The sequence below is a fragment of the Dermochelys coriacea genome, chromosome 4, assembly GCF_009764565.3.
Source record: "Dermochelys coriacea isolate rDerCor1 chromosome 4, rDerCor1.pri.v4, whole genome shotgun sequence".
Lineage (NCBI taxonomy): Eukaryota > Metazoa > Chordata > Testudines > Dermochelyidae > Dermochelys > Dermochelys coriacea.
The window spans coordinates 146,072,040-146,088,053 of NC_050071.1; the positions used below are offsets into that span (position 1 = coordinate 146,072,040).

A 16,014-nucleotide genomic window follows, 5' to 3' on the forward strand; every position below is an offset into this window, starting at 1 on the left:
GCGACCGCCTTGGCGCCCCCTCCCCCACGGCGCCCCACAGCGACCGCCTCGGCGCCCCCTCCCCCATGGCGCCCCACAGCGACCGCCTCGGCGCCCCCTCCCCCACGGCACCCCACAGCGACCACCTTGGCACCCCCTCCCCCATGGCGCCCCACAGCGACCGCCTCGGGCCCCCTCCCCCACGCACCTCGGCGCCCCCTCCCCCACGGCACCCCACAGCGACCGCCTTGGCACCCCCTCCCCCACGGCGCCCCACAGCGACCGCCTCGGCGCCCCCTCCCCCATGGCGCCCCACAGCGACCGCCTCGGCGCCCCCCTCCCCCACGGCACCCCACAGCGACCACCTTGGCACCCCCTCCCCCATGGCGCCCCACAGCGACCGCCTCGGTGCCCCCTCCCCCAGGGCGCCCCACAGCCAACGCCTCGGTGCCCCCTCCCCCACAGCACCCCACAGCGACCGCCTCGGCGCCCCCACCCCCACAGCACCCCACAGCCAGCGCCTCGGCGCCCCCTCCCCCACGGTGCCCCACAGCGACCGCCTCGGCACCCCCTCTCCCACGGCGCCCCACAGCGACCGCCTCGGTGCCCCCTCCCCCAGGGCGCCCCACAGCCAACGCCTCGGTGCCCCCTCCCCCACAGCACCCCACAGCGACCGCCTCGGCGCCCCCTCCCCCACAGCACCCCACAGCCAGCACCTCGGCGCCCCCTCCCCCACGGCACCCCACAGCGACCGCCTTGGCGCCCCCTCCCCCACGGCGCCCCACAGCGACCGCCTCGGCGCCCCCTCCCCCATGGCGCCCCACAGCGACCACCTCGGCGCCCCCTCCCCCACGGCACCCCACAGCGACCACCTTGGCACCCCCTCCCCCATGGCGCCCCACAGCGACCGCCTCGGTGCCCCCTCCCCCAGGGCGCCCCACAGCCAACGCCTCGGTGCCCCCTCCCCCACAGCACCCCACAGCGACCGCCTCGGCGCCCCCACCCCCACAGCACCCCACAGCCAGCGCCTCGGCGCCCCCTCCCCCACGGTGCCCCACAGCGACCGCCTCGGCGCCCCCTCTCCCACGGCGCCCCACAGCGACCGCCTCGGTGCCCCCTCCCCCAGGGCGCCCCACAGCCAACGCCTCGGTGCCCCCTCCCCCACAGCACCCCACAGCGACCGCCTCGGCGCCCCCTCCCCCACAGCACCCCACAGCCAGCACCTCGGCGCCCCCTCCCCCACGGCACCCCACAGCGACCGCCTTGGCGCCCCCTCCCTCACGGCGCCCCACAGCGACCGCCTCGGCGCCCCCTCTCCCACGGCCCCCCACAGCGACCGCCTCGGTGCCCCCTCCCCCAGGGCGCCCCACAGCCAACGCCTCGGTGCCCCCTCCCCCACAGCACCCCACAGCGACCGCCTCGGCGCCCCCACCCCCACAGCACCCCACAGCCAGCGCCTCGGCGCCCCCTCCCCCACGGTGCCCCACAGCGACCGCCTCGGCGCCCCCTCTCCCACGGCGCCCCACAGCGACCGCCTCGGTGCCCCCTCCCCCAGGGCGCCCCACAGCCAACGCCTCGGTGCCCCCTCCCCCACAGCACCCCACAGCGACCGCCTCGGTGCCCCCTCCCCCAGGGCGCCCCACAGCCAACGCCTCGGTGCCCCCTCCCCCACAGCACCCCACAGCGACCGCCTCGGCGCCCCCTCCCCCACAGCACCCCACAGCCAGCGCCTTGGCGCCCCCTCCCCCACGGCGCCCCACAGCGAGCTCCTCGGCGCCCCCTCCAACACGGCGCCCCACAGCCAGCGCCTCAGCGCCCCCTCCCCCATGGCGCCCCACAGCCAGCGCCTCGGTGCCCCCTCCCCCAGGGTGCCCCACTGTGAGCTCCTCAGCACCCCCTCCCCCACGGCGCCCCCACCGCCAGCTCTGTGTCCTTGGCACCCCCCCAGCCCGACCGCGTCGGCTGCTGTTCCTGTTCTCCGTGGCACAGGGGAGAGACCTGCCCCCTCGCCCTGTGCTGTCTCCGAGGGACCAAGTGGGGACAAGTTTTTACCCAGTGTGTCAGGGAGGGGGAACTGTGCCCCGTGCACCCCACCCCTTGTGGTGCCCTGCCAAGGGGCAGCTGGTCTGATCCCCTGCTCTTGGCTGGGGAGGGTCGTGGCAAGGGAGGGCTGAGCTGAGCTCACTGCCTGGCAGCCCCAAAGCTAGGAGGCATGTCTGCCCCCCCGCCCCCGGACAGTGGGTGAGGAGGGCCAGTGTCCCCTGGGCCTGGGCCAGTCTCCTGCCCTTGGGCTCGCACTGTGGGCCTGGGAGTGAGCCAGGAGCCAGTGCCTCCAGACTCAGCTGCAGCTTCAGGCCAGAGGCCGTGGTGGCGACACCAGTTAGAGACTGGCTGGTGCATGGGGCAGAACTGGCATAGCCTGGTCGCAGGCCAGGGAGGAGACACTTTGCTCTTGGGGCCCTGTGAGAGCCCTGAAGAGAAGGGCAAACCTTCCCTCAGCTCCCTCTCACGGCTTCTCCCGCCCGTCAGCCTCACCTCCTTCCTCAGCCAGCTCGCCCTGCCTGGGCTGGGCACCCTCACCCCCGGGCGCCCCCAGGGCCCGCAGGCAACTGGCAGCATCCTGGGTCCTAACAGGGCCTCCTTGCTTGGCAGGACTTTCTCATGGAGACCTTCATCCTGTTCAAGGATCTGATTGGCAAGACTGTGTATCCCTCCGACTGGATGGTGATGAACATGGTGCAGAACCGGTGAGCAGGGCCCAGCCGCAAGGGTGGGCTGGTGGGAAGGAAGGTGCAGAGACTGGACCTGCCTGTCCAGGGACTGAGGGGCTGCGGGGTTCCTCTCCCACAAGCACCCACAGGGCACATGCCCTGGCAGCCGGGCCAGGGGATCCCGGAAGCTCCAGTTCAGCAGGGGTGGAAAGGCGAAGGAGCTAGGGAGCCGGTTGGGGAGGTGCTGGGGGCTGTGTGGGACAGGGAAGCACTGATGGCCAGGGATGTTTGCGGGAGATGGGGGCACCAGGGGGGTGTTTAGCCAGGAGCTGGGCAGGAGGTGTTGTGGCTTGTTATCGGCATTTTTCTGTCCAGCCCCTGGGTGGTGCCATGCCAGAGGGGCAGCTCAGTGACACGCCTTACACAGAACAGGAGTCGTGTGTCTCTGGGGTGAAAGCTCTGTAACCTGGGCCTATGGGGTGTGGGGGGGGGCTGTGGCCCTGTCCCTGCCCGGAGCTCCCTCCCACACCCTGAATCCTTCATTTCTGGCCCCACCCTGGAACCCGCCACCCCAACCCAGAGTCTGTACCCCCTCCCACACACCAACCCCCTGCCGCAGCCCGGAGACCCCTCCCATACTCCGAACCCCTCAGCTCCACCTCCCAGCCCAGAGCCCCCTCCTACACCCAAACACCTAATTTCTGGCCCCACCCCAGAGCCCTCACCCCCCACCCCAACCCCCTGAGCCAATTCGATGAAAATGAGCAAGTGAGTGAGGGTGGGGAGAGCAAGCGACAGAGGGAAGGGGGGTGGGGTGAGCAGGAGCAGAGCCTTGGAGGATGGGCAGGGCAAGGGTGTTCAGTTTTGTGTGAGTAGAAAGTTGGCAACTCTAGCTGCATGCTGCGGGGGCTGGGCACTCCGGGGGGGGGGGCTGGGCACTGCAGGGAGCTGGGCACCGTGGGGGAGCTGGGTGCATGGGGAGCTGGGCACCGCGAGGAGATGAGCACCATGGGGTGGGGGGCTGGGCACTGCAGGCAGCTGGGTGCTGCGGGGGGCTGGGCACTGTGCGGGGGGAGGGCTGGGCACTGCGGGGATCTGGGCGCTGTGGGAGGCTGGGTGCCACAAGGGGGCTGGGCACTGATGGGGGGTGCGCAGTGCCCCGGTCGTTTTCCCCGGTGCCCAAGAAGAAGCTCTGCAGACACCAAGATGAGAGCAAGTCCCCGGTACTGAGGGCAAAAGAAGACAGGGTGAGATCCACCGGCTGCTCTTCCTCCCCAGCACCACGTCATCAGGTGCCTGCAGCTCTGGTGCCGCGTCAAGCCCCTCAGACACCTGTAAGGGAGCAGCCCAGAGCAAACGCAGCAGCCAGTTCCTGAGGTGTTTGCAGCGGCCAGGGACCTTTCCACCCTTCTGGTACCGGGATCCCCAGAGGGTCAAGACTTGGCACCGCCGGTGCCACCAAGTAGCAAGGAGCTGGCACCAGAACCTCACCCAATGCCGGGGCCATTGTCCAGCCTATTGTCAGCCTCGAGATCACCTCAGTGACCCTCTCCGGCACCGAGCGACACGGCACCGCCCTGGTCTCTGCACCACAGCTCGGCATCTTCGTCAGACTCCAAGATGGGTTAGTAATTCCCTCCTTGCTGTTCTCCAGGCCATTCCTATCCTGCCCCGGTGCCTCCCGGCTTTTGGCCATTGGGTCCATGGGGACCGCAGCCATGCAGTGCCTCTTTTGGAGCCCACCACAGGGCATCCCCCTCCAGACATTCGTACTCCGTTGTCTCAGAGGTCATGGCGCCCCTGTCATCGCGCAGTGGGGCTACAGATCCAGACTCTGGTACTGAGCGTGGCACCGAGCCACGGGAGGAGCCCAGCAGCTTCCTGCAGGAACCAGCGGAGGCTCCCCAGCCCATTTCAGCCTCCTCATCCTGCTCTTGGGATGAGGCATTAGTAACCCCAGGGGGCTCCTCACCACAGGGCCACTACAGGGCTTGCCAGCACTCTTTGAAGCAGGCAGCCTCGACCATGGTCAACGAGGCAGCACACTGCCCTACTGATAAATGAAGCCATCATGGACCCCGTCAAGGCCCTGCGGCAGACCCCAGCCTCCATCCTTCTGGCAGCAAAGCACACAGAGCGCAAGTATCTCGTACCAGCCCTGGGATATTGATCCCTCGTTTCTCCCCCTCCCCTGGGACCCCTGCCAGCAAAAGGGCTCGCCAGGGACAGATGGCTGCTATGCCCAAGGCAAAGGACCCAAAGAGATTGGACCTGTTCGGACTGCAGGCTTATGCTACAGGGGCCTTCAGAACCAAGCCTTGCTGGGTCGCTGTGATGTTAATATGTGGGAGCTCAGGTTAAAATTCAAGGACCTTCTCCCACAGGACTCCAGACAGGAGTTTTCGTCCCTGATCAAGGAGGGGAAAACCGTGGTTTGTGCCTCCCTGCAGGTGGCCCTGGACACAGCTGACTCCGTGGCCAAATGAATGGCCACAGCGGTAGCAGTGCACCGGAGCTCCTGACAGCAGCCTCAGGGCTCCCTCACGAGGTGCCACGGACTATTCAGGGCCTTCCATTGGAGGGATCAGCGCTCCTCTCAGAACAAATGGGCGACAGACTTGGCCTCGGGGACTCGAAAGCAGCCCTGAAATCCTTGGGACTTTATGCCCCAGCAGGGTCAAGGAAGCAGCCGCCGGGCCGTTCATTGTGTCAGCCACCTAGGCAGGACTAGCCCAGGAGAAAGAGTGACAAACTCAGGCACAGACCTTCTCCCCCAACCTCCTTGTCAGGCCCCTCTCAGCCAGGATCATCGAAGCACTCATTTGACGAGATGCTCGAGGTCGGCATTCCAGCCCCCCTGCATCGGATCTAGCTACCCTCTTGTTCTCCTACCACCTCTCACACTTCCTGGATGCCAGGACCCAGATCACATCAAACGGTTGGGTTCTCAGCACAGTAAAACTGGGTTATACCATCCAATTCCTGTCCACCCCCCCAGCCCTCCAGCCCTCTTCAAAGACCATTCTCACAAGCATCTGTTGGAACAAGAAGCCCAGTTCCTCCTTCGGTTGGGACCCATGGAAGAGGTTCCAGTTCAGGTGAGAGGAAACGGTTTCTATTCCTGTTACTTCCTAATTGTGAAAGCCAAGGCGGGTCTCAGACCCAGTTTAGACCTGCGCTGTTTCAACTGGTATCTCAAGAATGTAAAGTTCTGCATGGTCTCCTTGGCTCCCTCACCCCCTCACTGATCCTGAGGACTGGTATGCTGCCCTTGATCTAAAAGAGGCTTATTTCCATATCTCGATCTTTCATGGCCACAGACATCTCCTAAGGTTTGTAGTGAACCAAGGCCATTACCAGCCACTCTGCGAGTTTTCACCAAAGGTATGGAAGTGGTAGCAACATTTTTCAGAAAAAAGGGAGTCCACTTCTTTCCGTATCTCAATGACTGGCTAGTCAAGGGCCACTCCAGAGCTCAAGTGGAAGCCGACATCCGTCTCATCCAATTGACCTTCAATGCGTTGTGCCTCCTGCTGAACGTAAGAAGTCCACCCAAAGGATAGAGATCCATCGGGGCAGTTCTCGATTCCGTGCAAGCAAGAGCTACACTTCCGGAAGACCAGTTCCACTCAACAGCCATGATAAGATCCCTTTGAGCTCATCCAATTGCAGCCATACGGAAGTGTCTGAGCCTCCTGGGCCAGATGGTGTCATGCACATAAGTAGTGCAATGTGCGAAACTATGTCTCAGACCTCTCCCAGCCTGGCTAGCCATGGTCTACTCCCCCTTTCACCATCACCTGGACTCGGTGCGCACAGTTCCGACCCAGGACCTCAGCTCGCTGATGTGGCTGGATAGCCACACGGTATGTGCAGGGAGACTCTTCTCAAGACCTTGACCGTCTTTGTCCCTAGCATCGGACACATCAGCTTGATATGGTGAGGGACATCTTCCAATGGTGAAGGACTCCCCGGGCCTTGTAGACCTATTAGCTACCCATGACAACAGGAAATTACATCAGCTCTGCTCCCTGCGAGCTCACAGCCCGGGGTTCCTCACAGAAATGTTCCTGTTGCCATGGACAAGACGCCTTTACTGCGCATGTCCTGCTACCCCACTGATTCACAAGGTTCTGATGAAGATCAAGCGAGACCAAGCGCAGGTCATGGTGCTAGTCCCTGCAAAGCTCAGGCAGCATTGGTTTACCACTCTCCTCGGCACGTCCGTGGAGGCGCCACTCCAACTTCCCCTGCATCCAGACTTGATCTCCTGGGACCATGGTGTCAGGGAGTCCCTGGGCGATGCTCTGGAACTGCTCCTTACGAAGCCAGTCAGGACTCTGGGGAAGTTTCCTTTCTGTGAGCAGACTGTCTGCAGGACACACAGCTCACCTGGCTTCCCCCTTCCTGGGTCTGACCTCGGAGCTTCAGCATCCTCTGCCCCTCCATGCGCTTCCCACAGCGAGTCTACCCAGGCAGGGTCCTGGGGAAGCCAGAGGTCCTGCCCCCCAACTCCACAGTCAGACGTGACTCTCAACCAGCCAGTAAAACAGAAGGTTTATTAGATGACAGGAACATGGTCTAACACAGAGCTTGTAGGTGCAGAGAACAGGACCCCTCCTCCGGGTCCATTTTTGGGGGCAGTGAGCCAGACAACCACGTCTGCACTTCACTCCTCGTCCCCAGCCAGCTCCAAACTGAAACTCTCTCCAGCCCCCCTCCTCTGGGCTTTGTCCCTTTCCCGGGGCGGGAAGTCACCTGATTCCTTTGTTCTCCAGCCCTTTAGCTCTCACCTTGCAGGGGGGAAGGGCCCAGGCCATCAGTTGCCAGGAAACAGGGTGTTGGCCATTCTCTGTGTCCAGACCCCTGCACACACCTGCCCTTTAGGACTCTGCAACCATCATACACCCTTATCCCACCACCTAGATACTTAAGAACTGCATAGGGGAAACTGAGGCACCCCACAATATTCAGAGGAAACATTAAGAACAGTCCCGCTTCATCACATCTCTCCCCTCTTCGAGACCGAACTGAGCGGGGTCACTTTAGCCGGTGACCTGGGAAGTTCGAAGCCACCAACGTTTCCATGGATGCCCCAGCATCTCTCCCGTTCCTTGGTGGGAGTTATACCAGGCCCTTCCACTTTTACGCCTTCCCTTAGGTCAGGGGTGGTCATAGCACTCGCATGCCGCATGTGGGAAGGTTTATGTGGCCCGTGCCCTTTTGCCACCCCAAAACCCCTGGGGGTCAAACTGGGATCAGGTCTTCTCCCAGCGCTCCAGTCTGGAGGCCTGCAATTCGGGCTCTCTTGGTTAAGAGCCCCCATCTTGACCAGGGCCACATACTGTTCACTTACAGAACTAGCATGGAGACATCCTTTTCTCAACAACCTTGTCTCCCCAACAAGCTGGCCAAACACAGCCACTTGGTTATAGGGCTGTTTAACTTTCTTAACAGCTTTCACTCCATCTGAGACTTTCTCAAAGCTATCCACACTGGATCCTTCAACAGGAAAGTCAGTGGATCCACTCACAACAGATAATTTCTGGCTGTTAGGAACTGAAACTTTCTTGATTAAGTTTCAGAGTAGCAGCCGTGTTAGTCTGTATTCGCAAAAAGAAAAGGAGTACTTGTGCCACCTTAGAGACTAACAAATTTATTAGAGCAGCTTATGCTCTAGTAAATTTGTTAGTCTCTAAGGTGCCACAAGTACTCCTTTTCTTTTCTTGATTAAATCACTTTCACACCCTTCAGTGGCAGTAAACTGCTTGCAAAGACTCCATGAGGATTCCTTTCCCTAGGGGCTTTTCTATGCAACAATTCACCCTTCACAGAAATTCTGCCCTTTCCCTCTTCACCTAGGGCTTGCTCTAGAGGAACACTTCCCTGAGCAACAACAGACTCTTTCTGGGTCTCACTTACATCCAGAATTACCTCTGGCCTGTCAGGCGGATTCCTACACAATCCCCTTTCAGGTATACTGACAGACTTCCTAGATAAAAGATTAGAAGCCTTCTTCTTCCCTTTGCCACACACAAGTTCAGGAATCTTTTCCTTCTTGCTTCTTGAAGGACGACCCATCACTCTCACAGATCCTGGGAGACAGGCCAGTCCTTGCTTACAGACAGCCCCCCAACCTGAAGCAAATACTCACCAGCAACCACACACCACACAACAGAACCACTAACCCAGGAACCTATCCTTGCAACAAAGCCCATTGCCAACTCTGTCCACATATCTATTCAGGGGACACCATCATAGGGCCTACTCACATCAGCCACACTATCAGAGGCTCGTTCACCTGCGCATCTACCAATGTGATATATGCCATCATGTGCCAGCAATGCCCCTCTGCCATGTACATTGGCCAAACTGGACAGTTGCTACGTAAAAGAATGAATGGACTCAAATCAGACGTCAAGAATTATAACATTCAAAAACCAGTTGGAGAACACTTCAATCTCTCCGGTCACTCGATTACAGACCTAAGAGTGGCTATCCTTCAACAAAAAAAACTTCAAAAACAGACTCCAACGAGAGACTGCTGAATTGGAATTAATTTGCAAACTGGATACAATTAACTTAGGCTTGAATAGAGACTGGGAGTGGATGGGTCATCACATAAACTAAAACTATTTCCCTGTGTTATTTCTCTCCCCCCACCCCACCCCCCACTGTTCCTCAAATATTCTTGTTAACTGCTGGAAATAGCCTACCTTGCTTGTCACCATGAAAGGTTTTCCTCCTTTGTCCCCCTCCCCCCCCCCCCGCTGCTGGTGATGGCTTATCTTAAGTGATCACTCTCCTTACAGTAAAAAGAAAAGGAGTACTTGTGGCACCTTAGAGACTAACAAATTTATTAGAGCATAAGCTTTCGTGAGCTACAGCTCACTTCATCGGATGCATTTTCAGGGGACACTCATCTTCCACTCTCCTCGCCTTCCCACCCTGCTGACTAGACAAAGCCATCAGCTCACAAGGCTGCCTAGGCTCATCCAGACTTTCCTTGCCAAGCACCTTGCCACTCCCAACAGATCCCCTGCCCTGCCTGTGTCTTCCCCCCCTCAGCTGCGGTCTCAGCTCCCACTCTGCTCAGCGCTGCCCTTGCTGTCCCAGTGGGGGCAGGCAGCGAGCTCGCTGCTTTCCTCGCTGCATCAGAGCCAGCGTGAGCCCCCTCTCCGGTGTGCAAGGGGGCAGGGAGCATCTCTCTTTCCCACCCAGCCCCAGGGGTCTGGTTACAGGCAGGCAGGTATCCTGAGCCTAGCAGCTCCTCCCGGCTGCCAGCCAGGTCATCTGCATTTTCACTGACCATTTCCCTCTCCGCCGATTGGTTCCCTGGATTCAAATTCAAACCCTCGGCAGTTACAGGAGCAGGGCCTGGATCCTGTCCCAAAGAAACACAGTCACCCCACAACAGGGTTGCACAGCTGGTATCCTGGAGAACCCCAGTGACCAGCCAGCCCCACCTCTCCTGGGTCTGCACAGGGATCTGGGCCATAGGCAGGGCGAGGGGCTTCATCCCTGGGACCCTCACCCAGCCCCTCAGCATCTGAGGCTGCACCACCAGGGACATGACAACAGCTCTCTCTGTCCCAGGATCTCGCCACCCCAGGAATGTCTCCCCATTGACCATCACCTTCCGCTCCCACTGGGGGTCCGAGGGGCCTGACCCCAGGAAACTCCACACAGACATATAGGTTGGGGTCAGGAGTGGGAACCTGTCCACCACCCCACCCATCTGTTGATGGAGTCTATGGCCTTGGGATCCAGCAAGGGAGCTAGACACCGGGGCTTTTCCGCAGGGTCCCCCTGGTTCAAATCACCAGCCTGCTCAAAGGCAGTGAGGGGGCATCCACATCCCTCCCTCCTTAACCAGGGGCAGCAATTTAGTCTCAAGGTTCCCTGCGGAACTGGCACCCCGGGGTCTATCCCCGCTCACCCTTGGGAGGTCCCCTCTGCCTCTCCGCTCCACCATCGCCAGTTCATGCTGCTGCTGTGTCTGCAGCTCTTTCTCGGGCTCTCGCTGTCTCTCACAATCCTCTCGCTTTCTCGGACTCAGCTCCAATCCCGTCCATCTCCGATCCCCGGATGGGAAACCTGATCGTGAAGACCCTCGTCTGGTCGGGGACAGGAGTCTCGGGGATGCCTGGTTACCACTCCAGCTGCTCCCAGATCCTGCTGTAGCCCCATTTGGGTCAGGAATCTGTTCCTTAGAGCGGTCATCCTCCTCCAGCTGCACGATGAACTGTGCTTTGGTGAACTTTCCAACGCTCAACCCCCTCTTTTTGCACAGGTTTACATTGTCCTTCTTAAGGAGATGGTGACAGGCCATCACTCCACTATTCCCAAGTTGCTGTGGACTCACAGGCCTGTGTGCTCTTAGCTCCCCACGGTTTCCAGGGAGAACCCCTAGTGTGCCAGCCCTTCTCGAGGTCACCACCTCTTTGCCAGGGTCGAGCTACAGATTCCTCCGCCCCTGGGACCGCTCGCTGCAATCCCCAGGGGAACCCTGTTACTGCAAAAGTCCTTCTCTCTCCCAGGGCCAAACCGCAGCCTCCTCCGCCCCTGAGACTGCTCACCGCAGTCCCCAGCGGGACCCCATTACTGCACAGTCCTTCTCGCTGGTCACACACTCCCAGGGGTTAACCACCCCCCGAAATCACTCCTCTCTGAGCCTTCAGCATGCCTGGTCCTTGTCAATCCCCCTTCGTTTTACTGCTCCCCGGTCACTTACTACAGGAAGCGCCATACATGGGGTGCAGTACATCCCACCGCTCCCACCAGTTGTCACGGAGTCCCCAGGCAACAGTCTGGAACTGCTCCCTACGAAGCCAGTCAGGACTCTGGGGAAGCCTCCTTTCTGGGAGCAGCCTGTCTGCAGGACACACAGCTCATCCGGCTTCCCCCTTCCTGGGTCTGACCTCGGAGCATCCAGCATCCTCTGCCCCTCCGTGCGCTTCCCACAGCGAGTCCGCCCAGGTGGGGTCCTGGGGAAGCCAGAGGGTCCTGCACCCCAACTCCGCAGTCAGACGTGACTCTCAGCCAGCCAGTAACACAGAAGGTTAATTAGACGACAGGAACATGGTCTAACACAGAGCTTGTAGGTGCAGAGAAAAGGACCCCTCAGCTGGGTCCATTTTGGGGGGCAGTGAGCCAGACAACCACATCTGCACTTCACTCCATGTCCCCAGCCAGCCCCAAACTGAAACTCTCTCCAGCCCCTCCTCCTCTGGGCTTTGTCCCTTTCCCAGGCCACCCGGTTTTTCAAAGGCCTGAAGAGGGTGTACCGCCAGGTGAGAGATCCCTCCTCCCCGCCCCTGCCAGTACCTGAACCTTGTCCTGTCCAAACTTACAGGGCCCCCATTCGAACCATTACAACATGTTTGTTGTTACTGTTTTCCTGGAAATTGGCCTTCCTGGTGACTATCACTTCAGAGATCCAGGCTGTCACATCGGAGTCTCCACATTCGGCCTTTTTTCAAGGACAAAGTCCAGTTGCGACCACACCATCATTCCTTCCAAAGGTGGTCTCACAATCCCATTGCAGTCCAACAATCTTCCTGCCGATGTCCCCACTACGCCCCATGCGAATGGAGAGGGACAACGCCTCTTTCACTGGGTGTTCGGCGAGCTCTAGCAGGCTACACACAATGCACCACACCGTTCTGCAGATCTGCTCAGCTGGTGCAATACGGAAAGAATGAAAGGTCCCCCACTCTCTGCCCAGAGTCTCATTGTGGATTCCTTCGTGTATGCAGGCGTGTTACGAACTCGCGAACATCTCGTCCCCAGCTAATGTAATGTTTTACCCCACAAGGCCTCAAGCTGCTTCCGCTGCTTTCCTAGCACAAGTCTGCCGAGCAGCAGGCCGTGTTCACACGTTCCCCATGCACTGTGCCGCTATTCGGGCGCTGGAGCCGATGCTAAGGGAAAAGATTCTGGCAGCTGTGCTCGGGGAGCGCACAAACCTACAACAGAATGGACATGTCTTGTTTTCCGGGTCCCCCTGCTCACCTGTTGGAGGCCCCCTGGCCCAGCCGCTGCCTCCGCGAGCCTGGCTCCTGCCTGCAGCTGAGTCTGGGGCTGGTGCTGCAGCTTCTACCTGAAACACGCCGAGGCCTCAAAGGTGGCAAATGTAGGGCTGGTCTGAGCTGAAACGTGGGGTCGACCTCAGGGATGTGACCCTCCCCTCGCTCCCCAGCAATGTAATTCAGCCCCCCGGCCCGGTTCGGCCAGCGCTCGGTTGACGGAAGAATTCTTCCCACGGCCCAGCTGCCCCATCTCGGGGAGGTGGCTGGACTACGCGGCCAGTGCGAGTGTTTACGCTGGAGCGCTGCCGTTGGGCCCTTGTAGTGTCCCGAGTGCAGACAGGCCCTACATGTCCCGGTAAAACATCCCTGTCCCCACAAAGGGCTGAGTCCGCCCGGCACCTATAGGGCCTCTGCACCCAAGTGCAGCTGAGCTGGGGTGGGGGCTGCTTGCTCCGACCTGGGGGATGCCGGGGGCACACTAGGCTCAGCTTCCCCAGAGGGGGGCTGGGCCTGGCGTGGGCAGGGAACAGGTGCTGGGGCTGGGGGAGCCTCTGCCTACGAAATGCTTTAGCCAGGCTAGGGCCCGTGGAGTAACCAGGGTAGAGACATCGTATCCCTGTTGGGGTGCCCAGGGCTCTCCCAAAGGCAGGAAGGGACCTGCCTTCAGTTCAGCCGCCCTCTGCCAGGCTGGGGAGGGAGGTGGGAGACATGGAGGTGAGGTGGGTCTTTGGGTTATGATGGGTGCAGGGTGATGTATGGTGTAATGGAGCTCAGTGGCAGAATCCCTGAAGGGAGAAGGGATTGTGGGGGGAAGGGAGCATGCATCTGTGGGGCAGGGACCATGGGGGTGCGACAAGGTGGAGGAGAGAGGTGTGTGTCTGTGGGGTGAGGGCTTTGGGGGGGATGGTACTGTAGGGGAGGGGGCCTTGTATCTGTGGGGTGGGGGTATCATACTATGGGGGAGGGGGCTGTGGGGTAGGTATTGTGAGAAGGGGGCTCTGTACCTGTGGGGTGGAGATATTGTACTGTGGGGGAGGGGCTGCAGGGTAGGTATGGAGAGAGGGGGCTCTGTATCTGTGGGGCGGGGGCATTGTACTGTGGGGGAGGGGCTGTGGGGAAGGTGTGGGGGAGGGGGCTCTGTATCTGTGGGGTGGGGGCCAGGGGAGGTGCAATGAAATTCTATACTGTATTATACCACTCCACTACTCGGCAGCGCTGTGTGTCACACCCTTGATTTAAACGCCCCTCAGCACCCTGGGCGAGGCTGCAGGTAGTGCTGCACCCGCTGAGGGCGCAAGTTCTGTGCCCAGCCCGGCCCCGGTATAGACAGGACATGGAGGACGGTACTGTGGAGGGAGGGGGCTTTGTATCTATGGGGCAGGGCTGTGGAAGGTACGCAGGGGCTGTGCATCTGTGGGGGCAGGGTCTGTGGGGGGAGCGGGCTATATATCTTTGGGGGCAGGGCTGTGGGGGGTACGGTACCATAGGGGAATTGGTAGCCTGATATCCAGGAGGGGGTGCCAGGAACATGGTTTAAGGGGGTTTGCAGTGACAGAGTAACAAAGTTGGGAATTTTTGTAATGTTTTTATGACTCTGTGTGCCTCAGTTTCCCCCAGACCTTGCATGGCTCCCCAGCGTGGGGTGGGGGTTAAGTTTGCTCTCAGGACAGACCAAGATTAAGGAACTGGCTGAAACTGACCCAGAGCACCAGGGGTCGGAGAGACAATGCCAGCTCCAGTGACTCCCGGGTCTCCTGCCTGTAGCCCGGAGCTGAGCAGAGACCCCAGCCAAGAACAAAGGCCTGAGAGGGTCAGTGGGCGGACTAAGTGTGTGTGGGGTAAGCATGGGTGGGAGGGGTAAGTGGGGGGGGCTAAGTGTGGGGGGGGCTAAGCATGGGTGGGAGGGGGTAAGTGAGGGGGATAAGCGTGGTGGGGGGTAAGCGTGGGTGGGAGGGGTAAGTGGAGAGAGCTAAGCATGGGCAGGGGGGCTAAGCGGGGTGGGAGGGGATAAGTGGGGTCCAAGCATGGTGGGGGGCTAAGTGTCGGTGGGAGGGGGTAAGTGGAGAGGGCTAAGCGTGGGCAGGGGGGTAAGCGTGGGGGGAGGGGGTAAGTGGGGGGACTAAGCACGGGGCAGTAAGCGTGGGGGTAAGCCTGGGTGTGAAGGGGTAAGTGGGTGGCTAAGCGTGGGGGGAGGGGATAAGGGGGGCTAAGTGTGGGTGGGAGGGGGTAAGTGAGGGGGCTAAGCGTGGGGTGCTAAGTGTGGGGGGGACGGGGTAAGTGGGGGGGCTAAGTGTGGGCTCTGGAAGAAGCTTGGCACTCTCTGACCTGAGAACTGACTGAGGGGGTCAGAGCCAGCCTGACAATGGAGTCCCAGCAGCTGGGCTGGTGAATTGCTCCAGGCTGCCCAGGCCAGACTGCGTTACCGGCTCTGTCTCTGCGTTGACCCAAGGCCTGCCCACGCTGGGGCCAGGTGACTCATGAACCCAGCTCTGTTTGGGAAACGCTGTTGGGGAGTCACTGCGAATCCTGGCTGGGAGCACGAGTCCTGCAGCATGGACACGCCTCTGCCCAGGAGTCTCTCTCAGCTGGCCTGGCTGGGCAGAGCTCTCAGGGGGCAGCAGGAGAGCTGCTGGCACCCAGAGGCTCAGTCTAGGAGCCAGGGAGGCTGCAGGGCCTGCCCCAAAGGGAGGGTGGGACCCTTGTGGGGTTGCTGCACTGAAGGGTTTCCCTAAGGGACTGTTGAAAAGCTGGGGCATGGCACAGGATTGGGGAGGTGGCTGTGGACAGGGTGTAGAAGGTGAGAGAAGAGGGGATGGGGGCTGTGGGTGCACATGTGTGTGCCCACCCGGGGGGTGGACGTGCTGGCTGTGTGTGTGGGGGGAGGTTCTCTGTTCGGGGGGGCGAGGTATGGCCGTTGCATGGTGGGTGCATGCCTGTATTGGTGATGCAGGTGTGGGCATGAGTTGGGGTGTGCACACGGGGGGGCAGTGTCGAGGTCACCTCCATGGGCTGCTCTGAGCAAGGTTCACAGAGGGGCCAGCGCAGAGAGCAGGCTAACCAGACAGCCAGCTGCCTCCTCGCCCGGGGGCAGGGCTTTATAACACCCCTCACAGCAGGGCGTCTTCTGGCACCCGGTGTGGCTTTCCGGCCTCTGACAGGCAGGCTGATGGCTCCAATTTCTGACAGTCCAGCTGTTCAGAGCTCCTTGGACTGCCTCCCTGAGCGAGGGGTGCAGCACCTTCACTCACAGGAATCCCGCCAGACGCCCCCCACCGGTCTTGTCCACCCCGACC

General features: G+C 60.7%; 1 protein-coding gene across 6 annotated transcripts in view; it reads left to right on the forward strand.

Moving 5' to 3' along the window:
* The window catches only part of LOC119854624 (dedicator of cytokinesis protein 2-like), a 337,122-nt gene that overhangs the window by 263,970 nt on the left and 57,138 nt on the right, over positions 1–16,014 (forward strand). For all 6 annotated transcript variants that reach the window (XR_006280678.1, XR_006280679.1, XM_038399401.2 and 3 more), the window contains one exon: positions 2,632–2,726. Coding sequence is in view for 4 of the 6 variants with exons in the window: in XM_038399401.2 (XP_038255329.1) it covers positions 2,632–2,726 (95 nt within the window). In the remaining 2 variants the exon portion in view is untranslated. The remainder of the gene's footprint in view (positions 1–2,631; positions 2,727–16,014) is intronic.